The sequence below is a fragment of the Chlorocebus sabaeus genome, chromosome 16 (assembly GCF_047675955.1).
Source record: "Chlorocebus sabaeus isolate Y175 chromosome 16, mChlSab1.0.hap1, whole genome shotgun sequence".
Taxonomy (NCBI): Eukaryota; Metazoa; Chordata; class Mammalia; order Primates; family Cercopithecidae; genus Chlorocebus; species Chlorocebus sabaeus.
In genome coordinates this window covers 36,499,097-36,520,847 of record NC_132919.1, presented here as the reverse complement: position 1 = coordinate 36,520,847, position 21,751 = coordinate 36,499,097, and the positions used below count along the sequence as shown (strand labels likewise).

The following is a 21,751-nucleotide window of genomic DNA, read 5'->3' as shown; positions in this document are numbered from 1 at the left end:
GTTCTGTTTTGTCTGCCATTATCATTCTAACCTCATTTCTGGCAACTCTGCTTCTTATACCCTATGCTCCATTTATATCATACTACTTGCAATTATTTGATTATCCATGTCACTTTATTCTTTTATATGTGTTTTCCCTGCACAGAATAGCCCTTTGCTTTTTTTTTTTTTTTTTTGGCCAGGTGAACCCCTACTCTTTAGGAATCACCACTTAGAAGCCTTTCCTGATTATTCCCTATTTTGGAACTCCATTGAATACCTCTACTTCAATGTTTCCTATCTGGTATTATAGTTATTTTTGTTGTGTGCTATCTTTTCTACTAAATTTTGAAGTATTAGAATATGGAGACTATGTATTACTCATCTTGACTGATATAAGTAGATGTTTAATAAATGCCTGACAGCTGGGTGCGGTGGCACATGCCTGTAATCCCAGCACTTTGGGAGGACGGGGAAGGTGGATCACCTGAGGTCAGGAGTTCAAGACCAGCCTGGCCAACATGGTGAAACCCTGTCTCTACTGAAAATACAAAAATTAGCTGGGTGTGGTGGTGCGCATCTGTACTTCCAGCTACTCGGGAGGCTGAGGCAGGAGAATTGCTTGAACCTGGGAGACGGAGGTTGCAGTGAGCCGACATCACTCATTCTAGCCTGGGGGACAGAGTGAGACTCCATCTCAAAAAAAAAAAAAAAAAAGCCTGGCACAGTAGACATTTAATTAATGCTTGTTGAAAATAATCAGATAAAAGTACAATTTAAAAATAGCTAGGAAGGGCCTGACACAGTAGTGCATGCCTGTAGTCCCAACTACTTGGGCAGCAGAGGTGGGAGGATCACTTGAGCCCAGGAGTTGCTGAAAGGTTGGTGTGAAGGTGATGGGGGTTTGGGTAGGTGGTAGATTGGTGCCTGATTGCCATGTGCTGCAAGGAACCAGAGAGTCTAACCACTCCTTGTAGACTTTCAACCAATCTCTATTTTTTTTTCGCAGCCTCACCTTTTACCCCCCTGACTTTTGTGGTAATTGGTACATTCCATTTCTGAGCCTTTTGGGGCTATGGTCAGGGTAAATTCGTTTGCTTCTTGTTTGAATTTCTCGGCTGCTAGTGCTTAGGTTTTAACTTTCTTGGGTTGGCTTAGGTCAGTGACCACTTCAGATACTTAATGTGCACCAGAAAATTTTGACTGTCTCTTAGGTTCTCATTTCTCTCTTCTCCTATTGTTGTCTTTGTGAGTTTAAAAAAAAATTTCAATAGCTTTTGGGGTACAGGTGGTTTTTCGTTACATGGATGAAGTGTACAGTAGTGAAATCTGAGATTTTAATGCACCCATCACCCAAGTAAGGTACATTGTACCCATTATGTAGTTTTTTTTGTTCGTTTGTTTTATTTTTTGTTTTTTTGAGATGGAGTTTCGCTCTTGTTGCCCAGGCTGGAGTGCAATGGCACGATCTCGGCTCATCGCAACCTCCGCCTCCCGTGTTCAAGCAATTCTCCTGCCTCAGCCTCCCGAGTAGCTGGAATTACAGGCATGCACCACCATGCCCGGCTAATTTTTTTTGTATTTTTAGTAGAGATGGGGTTTCTCCATGTTGGTCAGGCTGATCTTGAACTCTCGACCTCAGGTGATCCGCCCACCTCCCAAACTTTGGGATCCGCCTCCCAAAGTGCTGGGATTACAGGCGTGAGCCACCACGCCCGTCCCATTATGTAGTTTTTTTATCCCTTTGTCCTTGTGAGTTTATATCTTCTTTTATTCTCACTGTAATTTTACTGAGAGGGATAGAGGGAGAGAGAGATTTTTAAAAAGTCCCTTTTTCCTTTTCTGAAGCTGCTTTTTCTTTCTAATACGAAGATAACTAATATCATTTCCTTATTTAAAAAATTTACCACACCTGGGCCGGGCACAGTGGCCCATGTGTGTAATCCCAGCACTTTGGGAGGCCTAGGCTGGCAGATCACTTGAGGTCAGGAGTTTCAGACCAGCCTGGCCAATGTGGTGAAACCCCCTCTCTACTAAAAATATAAAATTTACCCAGTGTTATGGTAGGTGCCTGTAATCCCTTCTACTGGGGGAGCTGAGGCAGGAGAATCGCTTGAACCTGGGAGGTGGAGGTTGCAGTGAGCCGAGATCATGCCACTGCACTCCAGCCTGGGCAACAGAGCGAGACTCAGTCTCAAAAAAAAAAAAAAAATTACCACACCTGTAATCCTATCACTTTGAGAGGCCAAGGCAGGTGGATTGCTTGAGCTCAGGAGTTTGAGACCCGTCTGGGCAACATGACAAAACCCCATCGCTACTTAAATATTCAAAAAATTATCCACATGTGGCAGTGGGAGCCTGTGGTCCCAGCTACTTAGGAGGCTGAGGCAGGAGGATTGCTGAGCCTGGGAGGTGGAGGTTGCAGTGACTGAGATCATGCCACTGCACTCCAGCCTGGGTGACAGAGTGAGACCCCATCTCAAAAAACAACAACAACAACAAAGCAATGACAACAACAAAAACCACAGAACAGAAGTTAGGCTTGATTCTGTTATATGTTCTGTCTTGCTTAAATTTTTATTTTCAAAATTTTCAACATTTCACTGTATGGTGAACATTTTAATGTATTTATTTTCAGTAAATATGGATCTATAGGAACATTTCAGTGTCTGATATTCTAAGTGTATGCAATAATTTATTCAATCTGTCCTTTGTTGATGGACATTGTTTGCTTCTTATAAATGCTTTAAAAGCTTATTTATATGTACATTTCCCGACAGTTTAAATGAATAAATTCATTAGTTATCAGATAGCTATATATATATGTATATACTTTGTTGTTTTTTTTTTTTTGAGACAGAGTCTCACTCTGTCATTGTCCAGGTTGGAGTGTAGTGGGCTATCTCAGCTCACTGCAACCTGTGCCTCCTCAACTCAAGCAATCCTCCTGCCTCAGCCACCTGAGTAACTGAGTAACCCACCACCTAGGCTGGCTAATTTTTGTATTTTTAGTAGAGGTGGAATTTCACAGTGTTGGCCAGACTGGTCTTGAACTCCTGGCCTCAAGGGATGCACTTGCCTCAGTTTCCCAAAGTCCTGTCATTACAGGTGTGAGCTATCATGCCCGGCCACCAGATTCTATTTTTAAAAAGCATGTTACCAAGTAGTTCTTCAAATAATCTGTAACCAACAGTATAGGTGATTACCTATACTGTTATATAGGTAATCTGTTAGATTAATATACAATTAATGTATTAGATTAATTTTATCATAATATATTCTAATATGTTATTCTAATATTTAATTATATATTATTCTAATGTTATTCTAATAATATATTATTCTAATGTTTAATTTTCTTGTCTCCTTCACTGGAATGTGAACAACCTAATTTGTTGCTAAAGCCATTAATGAAAATTAGGCATCTTGAAGAAATACGTATTCTGCAGCCGAAGTTACCTCCTTCAATTGCAAATGTTAATATTATAAATCCAATTTTAAATAAAGTACCTAATAGTCATACTTTTCTCTAGCTACTTATTAAACTAGTCATTCTTATTGTTTTATCATTGCTCTACATGTTGATGAACCATGAACCCTCCCTTCCTACCACAAGCATTTATTGAATTGATTAGCTGTGTGCCAAGCACTCTTTAGTCTTTATCTTTTTTTTTTTTTTAAGACAAAGTCTCGCTCTGTCACCCAGGCTGGAGTGCAGTGGCATGATCATGGCCCACTGCAGCCTTGACTTCCCAGGCTCAAGTGATCCTCCCATCTCAGCCTCCTGAGTAGCTATAGGCATGTGCCACCATGCGTGGCTAATTTTTCTGTTTTTGTAGAGACAGGGTCTCACTATGTTGCCTGGGATGGTCTCTGACTTCTGGCCTCAAGCCATCCTACTGCCTTGGCCTCCCAAAGTGCTACGATTATAGGTATGAGCCACTGCACCCGGCCTAATCTTTATCTTACTGGTCCTTTCTGCCTTAACTTGATAAGTCCCCTTTTCCGGGCCTTTGGAGCACATACTCTTCTGCTTATCGTTCTTTTCTCCTGTCTCTTCCATATCAATTTTCTTCCTCTCTCTTAGTTTTTCCCTCTGTTTCCTTCCTCTTGTATACACTACAAACACTGGCTTCTTGTAGTTTGGTATGTCTCATTATGCTTCTTCCTCATGGTTTTAATTACTACCTCTATACTGATGACTCCTATCAAACCTCTCTTAAGCTTTATATTTAACATTCTAAAACCCCATTGCATTTTCCAAAGTTTCTCATATTCAGTGTCCTTAAAGTTTATCATCTTTTTTCCTGACTTACCCTTTTTTTTTTTTTGAGACAGGGTCTCGCTCTGTCGCCCAGGCTGGAGTGCAATGGTCTATCTTGGCTCACTGCAAGCTCCACCTCCCGGGTTCACACCATTCTCCTGCCTCAGCCTTCCAAGTGTCTGGGACTACAGGTGCCCACCACCACGCCCAGCTAATCTTTTGTATTTTTAGTAGAGACGGAGTTTCACCGTGTTCGCCAGGATGGTCTCGATCTCCTGACCTCGTGATCCACCTGCCTTGGTCTCCCAAAGTGCTGGGATTACAGGCGTGAGCCACCGCGCCTGGCCTTTCCTGAGCCTCCCAAAGTGCTGGGATTACAGGCGTGAGCCACTGCGCCTGGCCTTTCCTGACTTATTCTTACATTCTCTGTCTACAAAATAACATAATCCTTGAAGTTTCTCAGTACTGGCTGGGCACAGTGGCTCACGCCTGTAATCCCAGTCAAGGTGGGCAGATCACTTGAGGTCAGGAGCTCAAGACCAGCCTGGCCAACATGGTGAAACTAAAAATACAAAAATTAGCCTGGCGTGGTGGTGAGTGCCTGTAGTCCCAGGTACTTGGGAGGTTGAGGCAGGCAAACTGCTTGAACCTGGGAGACAGAGGTTACAGTGACCTGAGATTGTGCCACTGCACTCCAGCCTGGGCGACAGAGCAAGACTCCATCTCAAAAAAAGAAAAAAAAAGCTTCCCAGTACTGCTTCTACTCTCAGTCTAGCTTCAAGTTCTACTGACCCTCTGGATATTTCCCAAATTTAGCTCCTTTTCTTGTAGTAGCAGGCTGTTGCATCCAGATTTGTTCAGTTCTCTATATTATTGGTAAAGCAAGCTATCTGAATTATATCTAACTGTGTTTTGTTTCTTGGCTGCCTGCAGTTTTTATCTGAGTTGTATCTGACTGTGTCCCTTCCTTATGACAGGACAGAGTCTCTGTGACTTGGTCTCACTACCTTTCTAGGTTTATCATTTGCTGTTCTGTGCTTTATTTTGTTGTAGTAAGATACTTTTACCATACGTTTCTATACTTCATTGTACTTTGAAGCAAACTGTAATTTCTGACCAGCATGTCCCTGTTCATTTTGCTTGGGTAAGCCTTTAAAATTTAATGTAATCCTCTTCATCTGGAAGAATTTGTTTTCTCTAGCGTGGGTCAAAGGTACCATTTCTGTTCCTCCATTGTGATTGTGGTACTGATCATGTAATAGTAAAGGGTGTTTATTTCTTTGTTCTTGTAGATAGAGATTGTTCCGTATAGTGAAAAAAAGTTTTCGATGCATAAAATAATGGCTCAGTAATTTTTTTATTTTTGATAATGAGTATCTAAAAATTTTAGGTTGTTAATATCATCTATTTATTAATTATTTTCTTTGTAAATAATGACAAAATCCAAGCTAACCTTGAGAACTGTTCTCCACATGGATGGAGATGTACTCAAAGAGTACAAATAATATAATTTTTATCACAAAGGAGATTAATGTATTGCTACTGAAAACATCAATGCCAGAATCCAATGGCATTTAGCTTACCTGCTAATTTGAAATATTTGTTACTTCTTCTTTGCCCCTGCCTAAAATTTGTATGCCTATATTAAAGTTTTGTCTTTTGAAAATTGAGGGTTAAGAATTTTGGCTTGGCATGGTGGCTTATGCCTATAATCCCAGCACTTCTGGAGGCCAAGGTGGGAGGATTGCCTGAGCCCAGGAGTTCAAGAGCAGCCTGGGCAACATGGCGAGATCCATCTCTTTAAAAAAAAAAAAAAAAAAAAATATATATATATATATATATATACACACACACTTATTTTCTAAATTAGATTTGAAAATATTAGAATTATGACTAAATGTCATAGAGTTTGTTTTACTTAACCAAAAAAGAAATGTAATGTTTGCCAATTTTTCTTTTTTTTTTCTTTTTATTTATTTATTTTTTTGAGACAGAGTCTCGCTCTATTGTCCAGGCTGGAGTGCGGTGGCATGGTCTTGGCTCAGTGCAACCTCCGTCTCCCGGTTCAAGTGATTATCGTGCCTCAGCCTCCCAAGTAGCTGGGATTATAGGCGTGCCCCACCACACCTGGCTAATTTTTGTAATTTTTGTAGAGATGGGGTTTCGCCATGTTGACCAGGCTGATCTTGAACTCCTGGCCTTAAGTGATTCACCTCTCTTGGCCTCACAAAGTACTGGGATTATAGGCGTGAGCCACTGTGTCTAGCCTCAATTTTTCTTAGGAACCAGGTTGAAAAAAATTATGAGACACCTCTTTTCTCTCCTGATTTCTTACCCATCTTCTGTTTCCAAATTGCAGTTACAGATGTAGAGCTAAAACGACTGAAGGATGCCTTCAAGAGGACATGTGGACTCTCATATTACATGGGCCAGCACTGCTTCATCCGGGAGGTGCTTGGGGATGGAGTGCCTCCAAAAGTTGCTGAGGTAATCGTTTTGTTCTAAGTTTTCCTTTGAGGTAGTTATCCACCAGCCTAAGTTCCTGAGGAGCCTTCTGCTCTTAACAGATTTGATCTTACCTGTAGTTATTTTTCTTCCTGAGTGGGTAAACAAGGTTTTGTTTTAGATGTCAACATGGCTATGTTCTTAGAGGCCAAATGGGAGTACTACAGAGCTGTAATTCTGTTTCTTTTGTACTTTTGAGCTTTAATAGCCACTGATTATGATCATGGGAACATTTCCATGATTGGCTTCTTATTCTTAAAAAGTTAATCTCTGTGACATAAAAATTTTTATGTTGCAAGTATGTTTTATAAATTTTATGTTAAATAAAACTTTTGCATATAGTAAAACGTAGTTAATTCTATAAAATTAAATGTTGCAAATGAAATACTAGCTTATTGGGACTTAATTAAATTTTTAAGTTCTACTAAAATGTTTAGGTAGAGATAAAATGTGCTAACTTGATATAAATATTCTCTTTCTAAAAATAATATGTTGAACCAGGCGCCACTGTGCGTACCTATCGTCCTAGCTACTTAGGAGGCTGAAGCAGGAAGCTTGCTTAAGCCCAAGAACTCGAGTCCAATCTGGGCAATATAGTGAGACACTGTCTCTAAAAAAATAAAATAAAAGTTTACTATTTTGTAGTTATGTACACAGATGTGCATTTTGTGATTCTAAATGAGAAATAAGAATAAAATTTATTGGCTGGGTATGTTGGCTTATGCCTGTAATCTCAGCACTTTGGGAGATCGAGGCAGGAGGATCACTTGAGCTCAGGAGTTCCAGACCAGCCTGGGCAACATAGCGAGACCTTGTCTCTACTTAAAAACAACAACCAAAAAAAATTAGCAGACGTGGTGATGTGTGCCTGTTAAGTCCCAGGTACTCAGGAGGCTGAGGCAGGAGGATTGTTTGAGTCCGGGAGATTGAGGCTAGAGCGAGCTGTGATTGCACCACTGTATTCCAGCCTGGGTGACAGTGAGACCTTGTCTCAAAAGAAAAAAAGAATAAATTTTATAAGATAATAAAAATTATGGCTGGGCGCAGTGGCTCACGCCTATAATCCCAGCACTTTGAGAGGCTGAGGCGGGTGAATCACGAGGTCAGGAGTTCGAGACCAGCCTGGCCAACATGGTGAAACCCCATCTCTACTAAAAGTAACAAAAAATTAGCTGGGCTTAGTGGCGGGTGCCTGTAATCCCAGCTACTCAGGAGGCTGAGGCAGGAGAATTGCTTGAACCCAGGAGGTGGAGGTTGCAGTGAGTCGAGACCATGCCACTGCACTCCAGCCCGGGCGACAGAGTGAGACTCTGCCTCAAAAAATATATATATATATATTACAGCAATTTTAGGCTTGGTATATTATATAGAACCATTGTTTGCTGTTTTTAATTAACCCTAGTTTCAATTTTTTTTGAGACAGAGATTTGCTCTTGTTGCCCAGGCTGGCATGCAATGACATGATCTTGGCTCACTGCAAGTTTTGCTTCCCAGGTTCAAGCGATTCTCCTGCCTCAGCCTCCCGAGTAGCTGGGATTACAGGCATCCACCACCATGCCCAGCTAATTTTTTTGTATTTTTAGTAGAGACAAGATTTCACCATGTTGGCCAGGCTGGTCTTGAACTCCTGACCTCAGGTGATCTACCTGCCTTGGCCTCCCAAAGTGCTGGGATTACAGGCATGAGCCACTGCGCCTGACAGACAGTTTCTTTCTTTTTTTTTTTTTTTGAGACAGAGTGTCGCTCAGCTGCCCAGGCTAGAGTGCCGTGGCATGATCTTAGCTCACTGCAACCTCCACACCCCCAGGTTCAAGCGATTCTCCTGCCTTAGCCTCCTAAGTAGCTGGGACTACAGGCACGTGCCACCTTGCCTGGCTAATTTTTGTATTTTTAGTAGAAATGGGGTTTCACCATGTTGGGTAGGATGGTCTCAATCTCTTGACCTTGTGACCCCCCACCTCAGTCTCCCAACGCAGGCGTGAGCCACCTCATCCGGCCGACAGTTTCTATTTCTAACATATGTTGTGTGCTTTTGACTCTTGTGATTTATATAGTATTATATTTGTTTTTGTTTGCTCTTGCTTCTCTAGTTTTTTTTTTTTGAGATGGAGTCTGACTCTGTTGCCCAGGCTGGAGTGAAGTGGCGCAATCTCGGCTCACTGCAACCTCTGCCTTCTGAGTGCAAGCGATTCTCCTGCCTCAACCTCCCGAGTAGCTGGGATTACAGGCTTCTGCCACCATGCCCGGCTAATTTGTTGTGTTTTTAGTAGAGATGGGGTTTCACCATCTTGGCCAGGCTGGTCTTGAACTCCTGACCTCGTGATCCACCCATCTCGGCCTCCCAAAGTGCTGGGATTACAGGCGTGAGCTACCACTCTGGCCTTCTCTAGTTCTTTTAATTGTGATGTTAGGGTGTCGATTTTAGATCTTCCTGCTTTCTCTTGTGGTCATTTAGTGCTATAAATTTCCCTCTACACACTGCTTTAAATGTGTCCCAGAGATTCTGGTACACTGTGTCTTTCTTCCATTGGTTTCAAAGAACATCTTTATTTCTGCCTTCATTTCATTATTTACCCAGTAGTCATTCAGGAGCAGGTTGTTCAATTTCCATGTAGTTTTGTGGTTTTGCGTGAGTTTCTTAATCCCGAGTTCTAATTTGATTACACTGTGGTGTGAGAGACAGTTTGTTGTGATTTCTGTTCTTTTACATTTGCTGAGGAGTGCTTTACTTCTAATTATGTGGTCAATTTTAGAATAAGTGTGATGTGGTGCTGAGAATGTATGTTCTGTTGATTTGGGGTGGAGAGTTCTGTAGATGTCTGTTAGGTCTGCCTGGTGCAGAGCTGAGTTCAAGTCCTGGATATACTTGTTAACCTTCTGTCTCATTGATCTGTCTAATATTGACAGTAGAGTATTAAAGTCTCCTGTTATTATTGTGTGGGAGTCCAAGTCTCTTTTAGGTCTCTAAGGACTTGCTTTATGAATCTGGGTGCTCCTGCATTGGGTGCATATATATTTGGGATGGATAGCTCTTCTTGTTGAATTGATCCCTTTACCATTAATGTAATGGCCCAAGATGGCCAAATAGGAACAGCTCTGGTCTGCAGCTCCCAGCGTGATTGATGCAGAAGACTGATGATTTCTGTATTTCCAACTGAGGTACCTGGTTCATCTCATTGGGACTGGTTGGACAATGGGTGCAGCCCACGGAGGGCGAGCTGAAGCAGGGCAGGGCGTCGCCTCACCCAGGAAGCACAAGGGGTCAGAGGATTTCCCTTTCCTAGCCAAGGGAATCTGTGTCAGACTGTACCGAGAAAAACAGTACACTCCTATTCAAATACTGCACTTTCCCCAAGGTCTTAGGAACCAGCAGAGAAGGAGATTCTCTCCCGTGCCTGACTCCGCGGGTCCCATGCCCACAGAGCCTTGCTCACTGCTAGCACAGCAGTCTGAGATCAAACTGTGAGGTGACAGCCTGGCTGAGGGGCGTCCGCCATTGCTGAGGCTTGAGTAGGTAAACAAAGCTGCCAGGAAGCTTGAACTGGGTGGAGCCCACCTCAGCTCAGCAAGGCCTACTACCTCTAGACTCCACCTCTGTGGGCAGGGCATAGCTGAACAAAACGCAGCAGACAACTTCTGCAGACTTAAACGTCCTGTCTGACAGCTCTGAAAAGAGCAGTGGCTCTCCCAGCATGGCGTTTGAGCTCTGAGAATGGACAGACTGCCTCCTCAAGTGGGTCCCTGACCTCCGTGTAGCCTAACTGGGTGACACCTCTGAGTAGGGGCCTACAGACACCTCATATAGGTGGGTGCCCCTCTGGGATAAAGCTTCCAGAGGAAGGATTGGGCAGCAATATTTGCTATTCCGCAATATTTGCTGTTCTGCAGCCTCTACTGGTGATACCGAGGCAAACAGGGTCTTGAGTGGACCTCCAGCAAACTCCAACAGACCTGCAGCTGAAGGACCTGACTGTCAGAAGGAAAACTAACAAACAGAAAGGAATAGCATCAAAATCAACAGAAAAGACACCTACACCAAAATCCCATCTGTAGGTCACCAACATCAAAGACCAAACGTAGATTAAAAACTACAAAGATGGGGAGAAACCAGAGCAGAAAAGCTGAAAATTCTAAAAATCAGAGTGCCTCATCTCCTCCAAAGGATCAAAGGAACAAAGTCAGACAGAGAATGACTTTGACGAGTTAACAGAAGTAGGCTTCAGAAGGTCGGTAATAACAAACTTCTCCGAGCTAAAGGAGGATGTTCGAACCCATAGCAAGGAAGCTGAAAACCTTGAAAAAAGGTTAGACGAATGGCTAACTAGAATAAACAGTGTAGAGAAGACCCTAAATGACCTGATGGAGCTGAAAACCATGGCATGAGAACTTTGTGATGCATGCACAAGCTTCAGTAGCCGATTTGATCAAGTGGAAGAAAGGGTATCAGTAATCGAAGATCTAATTAATGAAATAAAGTGAGAAGACAAGGTTAGAGAAAAAAGAGTAAAAAGAAATGAACAAAGCCTCCAAGAAACATGAGACTATGTGAAAAGACCAAATCTACGTTTGATTGGTGTTCTCTCGGCAAAAGCCCTACAAGCCAGAAGAGAGTGGGGGCCAATATTCAACATTCTTAAAGAAAAGAATTTTCAACCCAGAATTTCATATCCAGCCAAACTAAGCTTCATAAGTGAAGGAGAAATAAAATCCTTTACAGACGAGCAAGTGCTGAGAGATTTTGTCACCACCAGGCCTGCCTTACAAGAGCTCCTGAAAGAAGCAGTAAACATGGAAAGAAATAACTGCTACCAGCCACTGCAAAAAGTGATGGGGAGAATGGAACCAAGCTGGAAAACACTCTTTAGGATATTATCCAGGAGAACTTCCCCAACCTAGCAAGGCAGGCCAACATTCAAATTCAGGAAACACAAAGAACACCACAAAGATACTCCTCGAGAAGAGCAACCCCAAGACACATAATTGTCAGATTCACCAAGGTTGAAATGAAGGAAAAAATGTTAAGGGCAGCCAGAGAGAAAGGTCAGATTACCCACAAATTGTAAAGACCATCAATGCTGTGAAGAAACTGCATCAATTAACGGGCAAAATAACCAGCTAACATCATAATGACAGGATCAAATTCACACATAACAATATTAACCTTAAATGTAAATGGGCTAAATGCCCCAATTAAAAGGCATAGATTGGCAAATTGGATAAAGAGTCAAGACCCATAGGTGTGCTTTATTCAGGAGACCCATCTCACATGCAAAGACGCACATAGGCTCAAAATAAAGGGATGGAGGAAGATCTACCAAGCAAATGGAAAGCCAAAAAAAAGCAGGGGTTGCAATCCTAGTCTCTGATAAAGCAGACTTTAAACCAACAAAGATCTAAAAAGACAAAGGATTTTTGTATTTTTTGTAGAATCATGGTTTTGCCAGCTTGCCCAGGCTGGTTTTGAACTCCTGAGCTCAAACAATCCTCCCACCTCGGCCTCCCAAAGTGTTGGGATTACAGGTGTGAGCCAGTGAGCCTGGCAGGGCTGGTAATTTTGAAGCTTGAATTTAGTTTTAGAGGGTAGATAGACTCGTGGAATGGATGATCTATGTTCCACAACTGCAGGGAGATCAAGTTAAATGATGGGATTTATAAACAAGGTAATTAGTTGCAAAGCTTGGGAAGGGTCAGTACATATGACCCTTGTGAGTTCTGTTTTAAAATCCTACGGAGAAAAAAAAATCCTATGGAGAGCTTGGACCTTTAAGTCTGAGTAAACAGAGGATCATTATTCTTGGTGAGATTCTGAAATTAATGTTTTGAGATACAATAACAATATTTTAATATCAATATATCTATAAAGAAAGCTACAGGACTACACAAGCTGCCAATTGTAGATGGAAAGAACTTTATTCCCTAGCTAATAATTTGTGTTTTTTTGTTATACTTTAAGTTCTAGGGTACATGTGCACAACGTGCAGGTTGTTACATATGTATACATGTGCCATGTTGGTGTGCTGCACCCTTTAACTCGTCATTTACATTAGGTATATCTCCTAATGCTATCCCTTCCCCCTCCCCCTGATGTTTTGTTTTAATAGTAAAAGTAATAACATATATATATATATATATTTTTTTTTTTTTTTTTTTTTTGAGACGGAGTCTCGCTCTGTCGCCCAGGCTGGAGTGCAGTGGCCGAATCTCAGCTCACTGCAAGCTCCGCCTCCCGGGTTTACGCCATTCTCCTGCCTCAGCCTCCGGAGTAGCTGGGACTACAGGCGCCCGCCACCTCGCCCGGCTAGTTTTTTGTATTTTTTTTAGTAGAGACGGGGTTTCACCGTGTTAGCCAGGATGGTCTCGATCTCCTGACCTCGTGATCCGCCCGTCTCGGCCTCCCAAAGTGCTGGGATTACAGGCTTGAGCCACCGCGCCCGGCCAATAACATATTTTTTAAGAGCAAGGAAAGGTTTTTTGGGATTTTAGTATAAAAGGATCATGCACTTAAAAAGGATAACCATTTTAGAATATATTATATAAGGGAGCAGTGTAAGTTTCTAAATTGTTTTCCTGAAAACAGTAGCTTTATATTTTTATTTTTTATTTTATTTATTTATTTTTTTTGAGATGGAGTCTTGCTCTGTCGCCCAGGCTGGAGTGCAGTGGCCGGATCTCAGCTCACTGCAAGCTCTGCCTCCCGGGTTCACGCCATTCTCCTGCCTCAGCCTCTGGAGTAGCTGGGACTACAGGCGCCCGCCACCTCGCCCGGCTAAGTTTTTGTCTTTTTTAGTAGAGACGGGGTTTCACCGTGTTAGCCAGGATGGTCTCAATCTCCTGACCTCGTGATCCGCCCGTCTTGGCCTCCCAAAGTGCTGAGATTACAGGCTTGAGCCACTGCGCCCGGCCAAATATTTTTAGAGCAAAAGAGAGATTTATCTAGGATTATTGGAGCTCTAATTTTTACTTCTGAAGACTTACTGTTACAAATTCCAGTGCAGACAATATTTTAGGTGAGGAATAAGAAGTCATGGCAGTTTATACTTTTTTTTTTTTCCCCGAGATGGAGTTTTGCTCTTGTTGCCCAGGGTGGAGGGCAATGGCATGATCTCAGCTCACTGCAAACTCCGCCTCCTAGGTTCAAGCGATTCTCCTGCCTCAGCCTCCCAAGTAGCTGGGAGTGCAGGTGCCCACCACCACACCTGGCTAATTTTTGTATTTTTAGTAGAGACGGGTTTTTAGCATGTTGGCCAGACTGGTTTCGAACTCCTGACCTCAGGTGATCCCCCTGCCTCGGCCTCCTAAAGTGCTGGGATTACAGGTGTAAGCCACTGTGCCCGGCCATTTATACCTTTTAGCACTTACGTGTATATCTCATTAGACATACTGTTTTGAGAATAGATTAGTGTACTTAATATTTTTTGTTCTTCTAATCCGGGCACGGTGACTCATGCCTGCAATCCCAGTACTTTGGGAGGCCGAGGTAAACAGATCACCTGAGGTCAGGAGTTTGAGACCAGCCTGGCCAACATGGTGAAACTCCCGTCTGTACTAAAAATGCAAAAATTAGTTGGGCGTGGTGGTGGGCGCCTGTAATCCCAGCTACTCGAGAGGCTGAGGTAGGAGAATTGCTTGAACCCAGGAGACAGAGGTTGCAGTCAGCCAAGATAACGCCACTGCACTCTTGCCTGGGCGACAGAGTGAGACTCTGTCTCAAAAAAACATATATATATTTTTATGTACTTCTAATCTTGCTTATAATAGTAACCATGTATTTCTTGAATAAAATAATGAACAGAATTTGAGGGGATTGAGAAAACAAAGTAAATGGAAAATAAATGAAAAATATACTCTCCTTGAGATTAGTCTTTTTCTGAACCAAGGCCACTATATATTTTTTTGAGACAGGGTCTCACTCTGCCACCAAGACTAGAGTGCAGTGGTGCAATTTCAGCTCACTGCAGCCTCGACCTCCTGAACTCAAGCCTCTCAAGTAGCTGGGAATACAGGTGCATGCTACCACGCCTAGCTAATTTTTGTTTTTTTTGTAGGGATAGGGTTTCATCATGTCGCCCAGGTAGTCTTGAACTCCAGAGCTCAGGTGATCACCCTGCCTTGACTTCCCTAATTGCTGGGATTGCAGGTGTGCACTACCATGCCTGGCCTCACCAACTCTGAATTGTCTAGTGTTTTTATTTTCTTTAGGGTGCCACCTCCTCAGAACATCTACTCCCCTGAAACAAATTTAATAACAAGACATTTCTATATAGTTTTTTTTTTTTTTTTTTTTTTTTTTTTTTTTTAAGATAGAGTCTTGCTCTGTCACCCAGGCTGTGCGGTGGCGCCATCTTGGCTTACTGCGACCTCCAGTTCTCAGGTTCAAGAGATTATCCTGCCTCAGCCTCCCATGTAGCTGGGTGTATAGGCATGTGCCACCAAGCCCGGCTAATTTTTTATATTTTTTGTAGAGATGGAGTTTCACCATGTTGCACAGGCTGGGCTTGATGTTTTGGACTCAAGCTATCTGCCTGTTCCAGCCTCCCACGGGACTGGATTACAAGGCTTGAGCCACCGTGCCTTGCCTGCGTCCAACAATTTTAGCCAACATTGTTTTTCTCCTATCCTGAACTCTCTTTCAGGCGTTAAAGTCTGAATCTGTAGTACGTAGCACAACATTTTATTAGATAATGGCCCATTCACTAATTGTTCAGGTGTCTTGTCTAATCTTATTCATGTAAATCTTGAGACAGTCTCACTCTGTCTCCCAGGCTGGAGTGCAGTGGCGCGATCATGGCTCATTGTAGCCTCGACCTCCAAGGCTCAAGTGATTTTTCCCACCTCAGCCTCCCAAGTAGGTGGGACAGAGGCATGTGCCACCATACCCAGTTAATCAGTTTATTTATTTTTTGTGGAGACGGGGTCTCACCATATTGCCTAGGCTGGTCACAAACTCCTGGGCTCAAGCAGTCCTTCCCTATCAGCCTCCCAAAGAACAGATTACAGGCGTGAGCTACCATGCCCAGCCAAAGTTGTTATTCTTGATGAGCAGACTTTACTTCTTAAAAAAAAATAATATGCCCCAGAGTGCTGTGCATATTGTGTAAACTTAGCAAATGTTTTATTTATTAATACTTTCTTTTTAATAGTTGTATTATTCTGCAAAATCCTATTAAAAGAACGACTAAGACAATAACCAAGAGACGAGGAGACCTAAAGTTAGTTAGCTTTGCTAACTTTGCAAGCTTTGAACACTTAACCTTTTTCTAGATTAGAGGAAACTGTATATATTAATCAAAAGCCATGTTAGATTCAGGAGTGTTTTTAAACATAGTGATCAACATGTGAAAACAAACAGCTGATTAGTAGGATATTTTCCTATTAGTGTTGGTGAATTCATGTTGAAGTAGTCTTGTTGCATTTAGATGTCCTCTGGCTGGGGGTGCCTGCATATTTACCAGATAGTCTAGGTTTAGGGAGAGTATCACAGAATAGTGATTTGTATTTGGTTTCTTTGATGTTAGTTGATCTATATTATTGATTAAATCCCTTTATGTTAGACTTACTAGCATTAAGGGCTAACAACTTTCTTGACAACTCTAGTCATTGGTAGCTCTTGATACTGTTGGTCACTGACTATTGTAATATAGTAAAATGACTAACTTGTTTATATTAACTAGAGAAAAGCAGCTAACATTTTTGTTATGGTAAATCTTGATCTTGACATTATAGCTGACAGAACAACAAGCAGGTTACTGGTTTGAAATCTTTCCCTGTAACTAGAATCTGTGAAATATTCACTAGTACATCATGTTGATTGCCTCTCTTTTTGTTCATAGTGTAACATTCATGCTAGTTCTTAAATTTCATTATCTTAATACATTTCTTCTTTTTTTTTTTTTTTTTTTTTTGAGATGGAGTCTCGCTCTGTCACCCAGGCTGGAGTGCAGTGGCCGGATCTCAGCTCACTGCAAGCTCTGCCCACCGGGTTTACGCCATTCTCCTGCCTCAGCCTCCCTATAGCTGGGACTACAGGTGACCTCCACCTCGCCCGGCTAGTTTTTTGTATTTTTTAGTAGAGACGGGGTTTCACCGTGTTAGCCAGGATGGTCTCGATCTCCTGACCTCGTGATCCACCCATCTCGGCCTCCCAAAGTGCTGGGATTACAGGCTTGAGCCACCGCGCCCGGCCCTATCTTAATACATTTCTTTTTATAAGACAGGACAAAAAAGATATCAAGGGTTCTGTAAGATGACAGTACAATAGAGTGTATCACTCTGTTCTTTCAAACGTATATGAACTTTAAAAAATGTGTGCATTATTATCTTGATGGTCCTTAATTGTCAAGTTTTAAGCTAGAGCAAATTTAAACAGCTTTATAAGCTATTGAAAAACAGAGTTTGTAATAGAAGATCTAACATATAGTTAAGCATAATGGGACTAGTGAACTCCTTGTAGAAAACTTTACATCAAGAACATTACATAAATTATGGATGTTCTAAGTGGTATGCCAGATGTTGAAGAAATAATTTGTACAAAAATGCTCTTACAGAAAATACCTTATGTATAATTACTTATTTCAAATTCTTGGTGTATTAACTGAACTACTGACATGACTAGTGTAGTAGATGATAAAAACAGTTGGAATCCTATCCGAGTGAATCTTTATGAGAAACTTCTATCCTTAATTGGTATTATAAGGTAAAATAAGGTTAAGTTTATAACTGTCAGTGTTACAGACTCTGCCAAAATTTAGCTGTTAAAATTTATCTGAATTTGGTCATACATGTTGTAAAATTCAACGCAACCACAAGATCTGTGTGATCTTCAGCAAAAGCATATGACCCATTGCCCACTTCTTGAAAAATAATTGCTAAGGAATAAGGTTAAGGGCCAGGGAGTGCTGTAGACAGTGTTTTTCTCTCAGGGAACAAAACCTGAACTTGTAACTGGGCTGACCAAGAAATGTACTCTCCTGCCCTGGCAGTTTACCTTCGTGACTTCCATATGTTTTCCACTTTTCCCTTTTCTGAATGGAAATTTCTATTGTAGATATATTTTTTCTGCTTCACCATTGCATAATACATGTAAGAGATACAACTTGCTTTTTAGTTTATAGATCACTAGACCACAATGAGTCACCTTTAGAGTTAGTGGAAAGAATTGAAAATCACATAGAGACCTTGGACTTGAATGTAGGACCTGGATAGGACTTTGTGGAAGTCTTTGTTAGGAATGGAGACGTTTTATGTGTAGAAGAAAGATTTTATGTGTAGGAATAAGTTGGTGTTTGGACGAAGAAAGATACATACTTAATATTTGCAGGGACTGAGGCAAGGATACAAATGGAGGGCCAGGTGTGGTGGCTCACACCTGTAATCTCAGCACTTTTCGGAATCTCAAGGATTGCTTGATCCCAGGAGTTTAAGACCAGCCCTGACAACATAGTGAGACCTCCTCTCTACAAAAAATAAAAACAATTTAGCTGGGTGTCGTGCACGCCTGTAGTCCTAGCTACTTTGGAAGCTGAGATGGGAGGATCACTTGAGGCTGGGAGATTGAGGCTGCAGCGATCATGCCACTGCACTCCAGCCTGGGCAATAGAGACCCTGTCTCTTAAAATATATCAAAAAACGTCAGCAACTATGAAATCAAAAAATGTGACTGGGCACGGCGGCTCACGCCTGTAATCCCAGCACTTTGGGAGGCCGAGCGGGTGGATCATGAGGTCAGGAGTTTGAGACCAGCCTGACCAACATGGTGAAACCCTGTCACTGTATAAATATTGAGCTGCTGAAGCTAGATACAGTTGACCCTTGAACAACATGGATTTGAACAGCGCAGGTCTACTTATACACAGATTTTTTTTCAATGAATATATTGGAAAAATATTTGGAGATTTGCAACATTTTGAAAAAGCCACAGATGAACTGCATAGCTTAGAAACATCAAAAAATTGAGAGAGGTATGTTGTGAACGCATAAAATCCAAGTAGATATTAGTTTATTTTACCAGGTACTACCATAAAATATATACGTCTATTATTAAAAGTTAAAATTTATCAAAACTTATGCATACAAACAGATCGTACATGGCATCATTTGCAGTCAAGAAAAATGCAAACAGAAAAATGTAGTATTAAACCATAACTGCATAAAATTAACTGTAATATATATTATATTACTATAATAATTTCATAGCCACCTCTTGTTGTTTTTATGGTAAACTCAAATATTGTAAGTATTCCAGGTGCTAATCATTTCCACGTGAGCACTTCATCTTTCTAGTAAATGGCATATCACAGTAAAAGTGATCTCTTGTGTTTTTCACATATTTTTTATTGTGTTTAGTGCAGTACCCTAAACCTTGAATAACACCATGTGACCCATATCAAGTGCCACTGGTGATCCTGGAAGTGTTCCCAAGAAGCAGAGAAAATCATGACATAGGAAAAAATTGAACTGTTTGATATGTAAAGTAGATTGAGGTCTGCAGCTGTGGTTGCCTGCCACTTCAGACGGATGATTCTTACTTTAAACAGATGACATAAACTTATGATATATACAGTAGAGTACTGAAAATGTATTTTCTCTTCTTTGTGATTTTCTTTCCTTTTCCTTTCTTTTTCCTTCCCTCTCTTCTTCCTCCACCTCCCCTCCCCTCTCCTCTCCTCTCTTTTCTTTCCATCCCTCCCTCCTTCCCTTTTCTCCTTCCCTTTCTTTCTTCCTTCCTTCTTTCCTACCTTTCTTTCTTTCTTTTTTTTTTTTTTTTTTTGAGACAGAGTCTCGCTTTGTCACCCAGGCTGGAGTGCATTGGTGCAGTCTCAGCTCACTGCAACCTCCACCTCCCGGGTTCAAGTGACTCTCCTGCCTCAGTCTCCCAAGTAGCTAGGACTACAGGCACATGCCACCATGCCTGGCTAATTTTTGTATGTTTAGTAGAGACGGGAGTTTCACCATGTTGGCCAGGCTGGTCTTAAACTCCTGACCTCAAGTGATCCGCCTGCCTTGCCTCCCAAAGTGCTGGAATTACAGGCATGAGCCATCATGCCCTGCCTTTATGATTTTCTTAATAACATTTGCCTTCTAAGAATATAGTGTGGAAGGCACATAATATGTGTTATCAACTGTTTATGTTTTTGGTAAGGCTTTTGATTGTTAGGCTATTAGTAAAGTTTTTCTGGACTCCAAAGTTATACTCGGATTTTCAACCTTGAGGGGAGTAGTGCCCCAGCTTCTGTGTTGTTCAAGGGTCAACTGTAATTGAAGTCTTTAATTTGTTTTTATTTTTCCTTAAGTATTATGATACCAGTAATTTTTTTTCATTGAGCAGTCTTTCTTTGACATTCTCCCTTTCAAAATAGAAATATCTTGAAAATGTAAGTTCTGTGTACTATAAATACAATAAGATGTTTTCACAATGAGGATTTTCTTTTTACTTCTTCGTAAAATTTTATTAGATGATTCAGTGATAAAAAGGAAGCTCTATTGATACATGCAACAACATGAATGAATCTCAGAAGCATTATGCTGAATAAATTAAGCCAGGCAAAAATAGCATGCATGTTTAAGATTCCATTCATATAAAATTCCAAGAAATGCAAACTAATCTATTGTGAAAGGAAGCTTGCCTGGAGACCGGGTACTGGTATTGGTGCAGGAGAAAAGGGAAAGGATAGATTATATAGGGGCAGAGTAAACTTTTTTTTTCTTTTTCTTTTTAAGACAGAGTTTCTTTCTTGTTGCCCAGGCTAGAGTGCAATGGCACGATCTTGGCTCACTGCAACCTCCATCTCCCGGGTTCAAGAGATTCTCCTGCCTCAGCTTCCCGAGTAGCTGGGATTATAGGCGCCCGCCACCACACCCGGCTAATTTTTGTATTTTTAATAGAGACGTGGTTTCACCATGTTGGCCAGGCTGGTCTCAAACTCCTGACCTCGTGATCCACCTGCCTCGGCCTCCCAAAGTGCTGGTATTACAGGCTTGAGCCACCGTGCCTGGCCCAGAGTAAACTTTTGAGGTGATAGAAATGTTTGGTTTTTGTTTTCTTATTTGTGTTTAGTGACTGGTGTATACGCATGACAAAACTGATCAGTTGTACACTTTTTTTTTTTTTTTTTACTTTGAGACAGCGTCTCGTTCTGTCACCCAGGCTGGAATGATCTCTGCTCACCTCAACCTTCACCTCCCAGGTTCAAGAGATTCTTGTGCCTCAGCCTCACTAGTATCTGGGACTACAGGTGTGTACCACCATGCCCAGCTAATTTTTTTTTTTTTTAGGTAGAGATGAGGTTTTGCCATGTTGCCAAAACTGGTCTTGAACTCCTGAGCTCAAGCAACCCTCCCACTTCAGCCTCCCAAAGTGCTAGGATTACAGGTGTGAGCCACTGTGCCTGACCTCAATTGTATACTTTAAATGTGTGCAGATTTTTTAATATTAAAGTTTATTTTACTTATTTTTTTGAGATAGGGACTTACTCTGGTGGCCAGGCTGGAGTGCAGTGGTACAATCACAGCTCACTGCAGCCTTGACTTCCCCAGGCTCAAGCAATCCTCCCGCCTCAGCCTCCTGAGAACTTGGACTACATGTGCATGCCACTATCTTTATTTTTTGTAGAGATAGAGTTTTGCCATGTTCCCCAGGCTGGTCTTGAACTCCTGGGCTCAAGCCGTCCACCTGCCTTGGCCTCTCAAAGTGCTGGTATTACAGATGTGAGCCATCACACCCAGCCTAAGTATGTGCAGTTGTATTGTATTTCAGTTGTTCCATAAAAGTTGGTAAAACGTTAAATTAAATATACTTTTTGAGTTTTTCAGGAAGAATACTTAACACTATTTAGGAAAGTGAGCCTGGGATATAAAAGTTGACTATTGGACAGAACTATCATTTCCTTTTCTATCTTTGTTAGGATATTTGTGTTTTGGTTCTAACTTTATTATTTACTTAATGGTCTTTTCCTGGTCACTTAAATTCTGAGACAGAAGAACTTCCAAAACTTTGATCGGAATTGT

General features: G+C 41.5%; 1 protein-coding gene across 3 annotated transcripts in view; it reads left to right on the top strand.

Moving 5' to 3' along the window:
- The window catches only part of USP32 (ubiquitin specific peptidase 32), a 219,310-nt gene that overhangs the window by 41,470 nt on the left and 156,089 nt on the right, over nt 1-21,751 (top strand). For all 3 annotated transcript variants that reach the window (XM_008011187.3, XM_037993075.2, XM_037993074.2), the window contains exon 2: nt 6,603-6,730. In XM_008011187.3, the coding sequence (XP_008009378.2) occupies nt 6,603-6,730 (128 nt within the window). The remainder of the gene's footprint in view (nt 1-6,602; nt 6,731-21,751) is intronic.